This window comes from Pundamilia nyererei, unplaced genomic scaffold, assembly GCF_000239375.1.
Source record: "Pundamilia nyererei isolate P.nyererei 1_Seehausen unplaced genomic scaffold, PunNye1.0 scaffold00058, whole genome shotgun sequence".
Taxonomy (NCBI): domain Eukaryota; kingdom Metazoa; phylum Chordata; class Actinopteri; order Cichliformes; family Cichlidae; genus Pundamilia; species Pundamilia nyererei.
Genome location: NW_005187459.1, coordinates 1,174,822 through 1,184,088, shown reverse-complemented (window position 1 = coordinate 1,184,088; position 9,267 = coordinate 1,174,822). Strand labels below are relative to the sequence as shown.

The 9,267-nt window shown below is 39.4% G+C and overlaps 1 protein-coding gene across 4 annotated transcripts in view; it reads left to right on the top strand.

Moving 5' to 3' along the window:
- Positions 1-9,267, top strand: part of ncoa7b (nuclear receptor coactivator 7b) — a 17,327-nt gene that overhangs the window by 3,092 nt on the left and 4,968 nt on the right. For all 4 annotated transcript variants that reach the window (XM_005734396.1, XM_005734395.2, XM_005734397.2 and 1 more), the window contains exons 3-8: positions 2,286-2,431; positions 5,760-5,830; positions 5,996-6,103; positions 6,399-6,497; positions 8,218-8,343; positions 8,673-8,857. In XM_005734396.1, coding sequence (XP_005734453.1) covers positions 2,286-2,431; positions 5,760-5,830; positions 5,996-6,103; positions 6,399-6,497; positions 8,218-8,343; positions 8,673-8,857 — 735 coding nt within the window. The remainder of the gene's footprint in view (positions 1-2,285; positions 2,432-5,759; positions 5,831-5,995; positions 6,104-6,398; positions 6,498-8,217; positions 8,344-8,672; positions 8,858-9,267) is intronic.

The window sequence follows — 9,267 nt, the reverse complement described above, 5'->3', positions numbered from 1 at the left end:
AGTCTAGTGCGATCCAGCCATTTGTCATGTCTGTATTTCTTTTTCTTTTTCCCCCCATATGATTAGGTTATGTTGGAAATATTATATTATGGAGAAAAATGACTGTCATCACAATCCAGGCAGCCTCTAATTATTAGGTAGACAGCATATTAGATGTTAATGGGGGTTGCAGGCTTCAAACTTCAAACTGCTCATGCAGAGACACTGTGCAGTAGCACTGGTGCCTGTTTGTACAGAAAGTAGAACAAAAATAAGCGTTATCATCTAACACAGCCACTCCTGTAATGCGTATCTCTTCGGCTGCTTTGTGCCACCTCGCTTCCTGACAAATAGAGCAAAGGTCAATGTGAGGTGCACAGGGACAGTATTAACCAGCCACGGTACAAATGTCAGATTGGAAATGAAGATCAGTAAATTAAAATGCTGGTGGAATGGAACGTAAATCCAGGCCTGCCTTCATAATGTGGCACTTCACAGTTTTGTTTCCAAGCAATCCAAAATAAATTGAATTGAGGCATTATGAGGATATGAAGGTGGGAGAACTTTAATATCTGCAAAAGTTCCATCAAAGGTATTATTAGTCTTGTTAAATATCACAAGGTCTGGTATAGATATATGAAAGAATGTGGCACAACTGTGCATAAATAGTCACACAAAGAGGCTCATATCAACTTATGTTACTAAAGTAACTGTTACTTTATTCTTACCAGTCAGACTTTAATTGCTTTTTGAGAAAATCCACACACTGATGACCATATTTTCCTTTACACTATAAACTGCTTTGTGGCTTTTTTCTTTTTTTTTTTTTAAAAAAGGTGGTGTATTTGCACTAGTAGTTTTTCCTCATGCATCTTTGTTTCAGACTGTCTCACTTGAAGCATTTTAATTTGCATTAACCTATACAAAAAGTGTTATGAAGTTTGATCAATAGAAGGAGGCCTTCTGCTGTCTGGAAGGTTTCATTGCTGCTCTGGATACAAAACAAAATAATTCTTGAATGCCCTAAAAAAAAAAAAAAAAAGTAGAGCAGAGCTCAAGGCTTTCAACAAGCTAACATATAGACTGGCTGTGTCCACACTGGGCCAGATCCATAGACTGAAGCCGTATTTGCCGCATGTTTAAGGGATATGAAAATTAATATTATTAGTAATTGTGTGTCTGTGGTTATGCAAGGGCTGTTGTTGTTGTTCATGCCCTCTTTCATGTGTTTGAGTGAGCCGGATTGGAGTCTTTGCTGTGCCAATTCTGGCCCTCGGGCCTTATGTTTCACATTGCTGCTTTAAATCATTTAGCATTTGTTTGGATGTTCATTATCTTCATTGCTTATACTATACAATAAACCATAATTTGTCCATTCTCATTAATAACTTTAAAACATCCTGGGGTCTGTTTTGTGTTTAATTTTCTTTTTATTATGGTAGGAAGCAGTCACTGTTTAGAAACTCAAGAGGGAGATAAGAAGGGTTAAAGAGGAGATGAAGATGATGTAAAGATGAAGGCTGTGATGGAGAGCACTGAGAAATGCCCCTGAGTGAAACAGATGGCGTGCTGTTGAGAAATGCATCAGCAGATTCTTGAGTTCGCGAGCAGATGTGCGCCTGAGCTCTGTCTGGCTGCTGACTTATCGACCCAATCCTTCCTTTCCATTAAAGCACTTGAACACTTAAGTCGAGCCTTTTGCTTTTTCTCGTTTGCCCAGATTGTGCAGAGCAGCCTAACCACTCTCCCTCAATGCTTGTGACGAATCAGTTTGGTGCTGTCTTTTCTTAAAGTACTTAAGCTCTCAGCACGCCTCTGAGAGCCAGCATAATCCTTAAGTGTACAGCTAACCTGTGATTTCACTGCACTGCAGTGGCCCCCTGTAATGCACCCCAACACAATCTGGAGGCGGTGTACTTGATTCCCTTCCCTATTAATGATTAAAGAGGGAGAAAAGGCAGTGTCACAAAACAGCTGAAGCAGCAAAGTAAATGGAGAGAAAAGTTGCTGCTCATTATTAAAAAACTTATTGCAGCACCTCTGACAGAAGGAATTAACAGTTAAAGTCTGCTGCATTGTCGATGCTAGAAAAGAAGTGTGGGCTCCCTGGTCATTACACATTATTCTGGAGCTATTCTTCTAGATTATTCAGTAAACCTGATATCTGAAGCAGAAGTTCTGAAGGGTTTAATTTATTATTTCCTCTGCAAGCTAGCAGAATACTTTAAGTTATGGACATGGTTTTAACTGTAGGATTTAAATTCACCATGTTTCTACTTGATCTACCCCCCGGGGCATCTCATCAGGCTGAAGAGGCGGAAACAGCTCAGGGGGAGCCAATCGGAGAAGACTGTGAATGAACAGAATCCGGAAATCATCTCCTGTTCCGACATTCCAAATGACAGTGACGGCAACAAAAAGGCAGAGCTACAGAGAGCGACAGGAAAGCCAGGTAAGATGGTGACAACACACATTTCAAAGTTGCTTCTCTGAATGTTGGAATATACCCTAAATCTAAGTGGCTGCTTTTCCTGTTGAAAATGGTGGATGGTCATGTCAAACAAGGCAAACATTTCAAATGAGAAGGTCATTGTATACGCAAGTAATCCATGTAACGCAAAAGCTCTAAAGAGGCATCCTTAATATCGGCATCTTGTGAACGCAGAAGCCTCACCCACCTGCTGGCCAAACCCTGGCCAATCAGATGAAAGTTGGCTTAAAGGGAGAGGAGTTAATAGTTTCGGAATATGAATGGGCTTAGATGGCACCGATACAGTAAAAGATGAGGAGTCCACGAATACAAATATGGAGTTGGAACATAGCATTTTAGTTACCCTCTGATAACATAAAGACTGTGCAGGCTGTGTGCACAAATTATACCAAACAGATCTGACCAGACAGATGCATCTGACAGCAAGTGCACTCATGGCTCAAAACACACACAGAGAATGATTATACAGTGATATGGAAATGATAAAATAATACTGTTTTACCTCAGGCACACAGCTAGACTCTGCTCCAGGTCAGTCGGCTCTCTGAAATGATTTCTCTGCCTCCTCAGATATGTTCCCAACTCTGCCAGCAACACTCAAACTGCCCCACTGACATCCTGAAATATGTACGAAAGCAGCCGTGACACTGCTTTAACTCAGCTGTGCCCTGCCATGACAATTAGATAAACCCAAAATTTCAGTTTCTTCCCTTTCTTTAGAGACATTAGGACCAGCTCATCGTGGCTTGATGTCAACTCGATTGATTTTATTTATATTTTTCTACGGTGCAAACGCAACATGTTCATTGTGTATGTGCATCACACTACAAGTGCAAATCTGAAAAATTCGTAATTTTGTGTGGGTTTTTGGGTTTGTTTGTTTTTTGCAATGCACTTGGTATATAATGGCCTTTCTCAGTAATGTTTATCATCTAATGCCCTTCATCAGAATCGGTGTAAATTTATTTATAAGCGCATTTAAAAACAACACAGGTTGACCTTAGTGCTGTACAAACAGGAAAAAAGAAAAAAAAACATGTTGTGTGACTTGTAAATCAGATTTGTGGAAGTCTGTAAAACAAATGGTAGCCCTTTGGCTGACAGAAGGCTTTGTGGCACAGATGTGATCTTTTGAGGGTAAAGAATTGAAAATGCAAATAAAACTAACCTTGCATGTCAGCTTTACAGTTGAATAACAAAATCTTATACGGAGGAAGTTAAACTTTCCCTTGCTTTTACTAATCATAATTTGAATTGCATTTTTCCAGCAGCTTTCAGAACTTATTTTTAAAAAAAGATTTATTTATTTTTAACTAGAGTTGTTTTACACTTGCAATATACACTGATTAATATCTGAGGATCCTTTGTGGTAAAACAACCTCAGCAGTTTTAAACGGGAAGTTGCATAACCTTTATCCTGTTCCAGTATACCGTTAAAGATGATATTCAGTACTCTGTATTCACAATGTCATTTAGTACTAAGATTTGACGCTACTCTTGGAAAAATGTCATTATTGATAAACAATATTGTGCCACCCATCATTTCTTTATATTTTGCTGGGTAATCTTAAGGTCCAGGCTCTCAGGAGGCCAGTCCATGACTGACAGTGATCCATTGTATGATTTAATTTTCAGGTATGCGTTTACTGCAATAAGTGTGTTTAGGATCAGTATCACACTGAAAAAGATTTTAAACCCAAAATTTTAAATTTATAAGTCGTTCTGTAAGACCTGTCACTGATTTTCAGTCGGGTACAGAAATGACCCTTGCACCGAGGCTCTGATGAGGCTTCAGTAAACAGTAGATGTATCAACTGTAGATTCAAGTAAAGAAATAGAACCAAATTGTTATGTTTTTGCAACAGGCTGTTAGAAACAGAGTGCCTAAGATAAAATTTAAAACTGGTTCTTTAATTTGTCTTCTATGTGTAGGCACAACAATGGTTCATTCCATGAGTTAGGTGTCGTTTTATGCTTAAATAATCCAAAGATCATTGCTAAGTTTAAAAGATTAATAAAAATCCTCTCAAATTGATCAAGTGCAAGGACAGGAGTGAAAACGAATAGAAAAAGCAAGAAGTATCTGAAGAAAAACTGAAAGACCTTCAGAAAGCCTGAAAAAACTATTGTTCAAGCCCACTGAAAAGATTATGAGGTCTGGCTGTTTGGAAGCAATATTGAAAGAGGGGTGATTTAAGGCTGTCTTTTCCCCCCCTAAATTTAATGGGCATCAAACTTTTTGCATGGTCGAGGTAAGCTTCTTATTAAATTATTATTGAGTCATTAAAATGACTCAGTTGAATTGTCGTTGGTGTGGCTTTTAAAATATGCCAGTCAAAAAAGTTGCGGTTGTTAATATTATTTTAACCAAATAAAACAATATTTAATAAGTGTGTACACTGCAGATTTTATTACAAGACATCCTGTGGGCCAACATTGTCTTGTGTAGAAACCCATTATGACCTGCAAAACAAAAAGTGACCATTGCAACCATTATGGGCAGTGCGTGTCATGCTAGCATGTTTTGCTGGGTTTCTTTGGCTGTGAAAGAGCAGTGATAACTCCTGTCACAAGTTCAGTGGGTCAGCCAGCTGTAAAAAGCCATTTCTATTATAATACATAGTGCAAATGTGGTATTCTTTAGTGTAAAGGGCAAGAAATACACACAAACAAACTGTTATGTCCCATTGACTAAAAGTCCTGCACAGTATAATATCAGTCACAGCCTGGTACAGGCTCGGTGAATAAAGTGACAGCGGCCTTTTCTTTGATGCTCTGTACAGTAAAAAGAAGCAGACGCAGCTGGAGTCTGGCCAGCTAATGCTTACTCATGCCCTCTGTATCCATGGCGGGGGCGGCAGTATAATGAGGCAGTCAGGGAGTGGAGCACTAATAGCCTGTGCTTTCCCGGCAGGAAGAAACTGCTGACTGTGGACCTTCTCTGCTACAAGGGTCAGATTATGTGTGTGTGTATATACAATAACCACTTCTGTGTTTGTAGTGTTTTGAGGCTGGATAATGATAGGAGATGAGCAGCTGGTACTGAATCACAGTCAGACAACTAAAGGCTTTTTAGAGGGTCCTCCCCCCCCTTTTTCTTTTCTTTTTTTTTCCTTTTTCTAACCCCAACCCCTGAAACATTGCTTTTTTTCTTTATTAACACAATTAACCCATTTATAAGACCTATATAACCCATTTATATAGCTCTTATAAAAAGTTTCTTCCTAATCATACTGTTATTTTACAGTCGTCCTTAGTCTACAGTCCTCTTTCTGTTCTGTTCTGTCAGATGATGGCTGTAAAGTTACCAACAAGGCAAAAATGGAAAAGACAAGGCCGCCGGGGACAGTGGAGTTCGTTGTGAGTAACATCATTTTTTTTTTGTTGTTGTTGTTTTTTTTCCTTTTAAGTAAGGTGCTGTAGACTTGCAAGGGAAGAGATAGAAAATTTCCGTTGTGTAGCATTTTGAGCTGTTTGCATTTAAAATGTCTCACATTTTTACAGAGGAGATGATTTGTGTTACAGGTGGGACGTGACGATTCCCTCAACAGCATCGCACTCAAGTTCAACATCACCCCAAATAAACTGGTCCAGCTGAACAAGCTGTTTTCTCGCAGTGTCTACCCCGGGCAGGTGAGAAAGCTGTGACACTAAGCATCAGCTGGATAATGTGTTAGAGCGGGTTTTCCACTAATTTCCACAAAGGAACACTTTGAAAACGCATATCTTGAAAGGGGTAGGGCGGCGATATCGGCTACACTGATGTGGACTAGGAATGAAAAGAATCTTCATCGTTTGAATTGAAATGAAAATGATCACTGAAAGTTAAAAGCAGATATAGAAGTTTAGCCTATTTATTATGTCATGCTGCTTTTTTCCCCTGTTCATTACTGATCATCTAACTATTGGTTATCCGTTATTACTACAGAAACTGTTTGTCCCTGATGTGACTCAGTCAGAAACTGAACTCAAATCTCCGACTTCCTCTGATCCCATCGCTAAAAACGTGTCAGAGAAGTCATCACAAGTAAGTCAAATAACATTCATTATATTACTTGGAGTTCTGTGATCATACACAGGACTTCAGCATGAACCAAAAAAGCTAATTTAGCCTCTATCATGTGACATACCATACACCCCGAGATAAGTATTCCAAATTATAGAACCTTTACCCGTATTGTGGCCATTCAAGGACAAAAAGATTGTTAAAGGGTATTTGAAGGTTTTGGTAGCATGTGCTTAAAATGCACTGTAAGATGTGTATTTAGAACTACATTTGCTTAAATTAGTTATACTTGAGGTAATTCTTGAATTACAGTCTTGTGCATAAGTCTTGAGCTGCTCCACTTTATATTTTGCTTCCAAGAAGTCAGTGTAACCCTGGTTACCCTTAATTAATAACAGTAAAGACAATATCACTGGGTCGGCAGTAGTGCGAGGTGTAAAAATCAGCAATGAAAAGCAACACCATAGTAAACTTTGCACAAGAATGCGTATTTGTATTTGCAGTACATCTGTCATACAGCAATTTATAATACAGACTTTCTTAATAAGAAAGTCCTTTCTAAAGTCTTTCAAGTTATCAAGAAGTTTTCAAGCTGCTTTTTTTTTCTTTTCCAAGCTGCTTTTTCACCCTATTGCAGTTCAGACACTTATACCTGACCATTCAGATGAATGTTTTTGTTTTTGTTTTTTAAGCCTCTTAACTCTGCGACCTGTACATAATTCAAGCATAAAAAGGCACCTACCTCAAGTGCTTAACCAGTGTTGTCTACACACAAGAGAACTTAGCAAAGTTATATCTTTAGGCACTTTGTTACTAGCAGTCTAGTGCAAAAACATGTAATTTGTTCTGATTTCGTTGGTTGAATCAGTTTTAAAGGTATAAAGATGGTAACTTTGTAACAACAAGGTGACTCCCAAAGAGCTGTTAGCAGAAAGCTTACCATATCTCAGCATGGTGTGCAGTGTGAGATTTGAGGGAAAATGGACAAGTGGAGGACAAAAAGTGACAGGCCTAAAACACTATCAACAGCAGATGAAGGGAAGTCAATAATTTTGGGGGGCAGAGTTATTGAGGAGTGGTAGAAGACCAGCAGCAGCTTCTGGTCCAAGTTATGTTTCCTCAGGACATGGAAGTGCAGTCTTTACCAAGACGTTGGTGTTGTGGGTCCAGGTGAGGTTGGTGGAGATGTGAGTGCCCAGAAAACCTTGAGAAACCTGAAGGCAAAGACAGATCCCACCTATACTCCATTTATAATTAGAGGGGAGTGGACCTATCTGTTCCTCCAGAAGTCCATTATGAATTCTTTTGTCTTAAGGACGCTCAGCTTCACATTATTTTCTAAACACCAGCGGGACAAGTTCTCTATCTCCGCCCTGTATCTCTGATCTCTGATCTCCTTCAGGGATCAGCCCAACGTCATTGGCATGCTTGACAATGAGGTTGGTTGGGTGGATTGATGTGCAGTCTGATGTGTACTGGGCGTAAAGTAGGAGGCTGAGAACACAGCCCTGCAGGGATCCAGTGCTGAGTAACATTTGGGGGTCTGGTCACCTAGTCAGACTGATTTGAGGCCGGTTGGTGAAAAAAGGTGGTCACACCAAATATTGACTCATTAGAATCGTACAAACTGTGTTCTTGACTTATGTACAGTATATCCTTATGTTTGTACCTTTGAAACAAGCCGTACTAAATAAAAGCACAACATTAATCTCTCTGATCTCTGCCTTTCAACATCTTTCAGTATGGCGTTCCAAACTGTAGGTCAGCAACGGCCCTTCGCCGCGAGCTCTCCCCAAGCTCTGAGGACGAGAGTCCGTTAACGGTCAAATTCATAAAAATGAGCTGCAAGTACTTCACTGATGGCATGGTAAGAAGGAAAAGTCATACTGGGTTAACAAGCAGAAATGTCCAAACTGGTGAATTATTGCATCTCATGTATGAAGTTAGACTTATTTTAATTTTTTATAATTCCACACTGGGGGAAATTTCCTTGTTACAGCAGCACAAGGAACAGTAAAAAAAGGGGAATTAAAGATGTACTAGAAAACAATGGTGTACAAAACAAGACAAAATACTACACTATATACAGATGGTTACTATATAAGGTAAAATGCAATTGGAAACATCAATATTTAGTTTTGTCTTTGATCAAATTGTCACCCTCTTGCTGCCTCTTTGTGCATTTTGATTTTCCAGGGTGTTGTTGGAGGCGTGTTAATTGTGACGCCCAACAACATCATGTTTGATCCGCACAAGTCGGACCCCCTGGTGATCGAGCACGGGTGTGAGGAATACGGCCTCATCTGCCCAATGGGGGAGGTCGTCTCTGTAGCGCTGTACGACGACGTGTCGCGCATGAAGCTCAAGGACGCTCTGCCATCGTAAGACCTCTCTCCGTGTCACTTGCCACATTTCCTCCTTCGCTAACCGTTCCTCTCAACTCGATTCTTATTCCTCCTTTTTTGTTCCTCCTTCCCGTTTCTGTTTTATGAGAAATAAACTGCAAACTAAGATATTATGAGCCCTTCAAGCTTTTCAACGTGTTTCCTAACATGCTCCTGAGATTGTCATCTTAGCTTTGTTTCACTCTTTCCTCCATAGCTGTTAATCAAAACTCTCTCCAGTGCAAGATCAGACTTTTTACTTTCCCATTTTCACCTTTTTTGTTCTGTTTAAGCTTTAAGTTGCTGTTTCACATCACATTTACTACTTTTAAGTTGTATACCACATTAATTTCTGTTGGGCATTTTTCTTTTTTCTTTTGTTTTCCCCTCTTTTTTTTTTTTTTTTT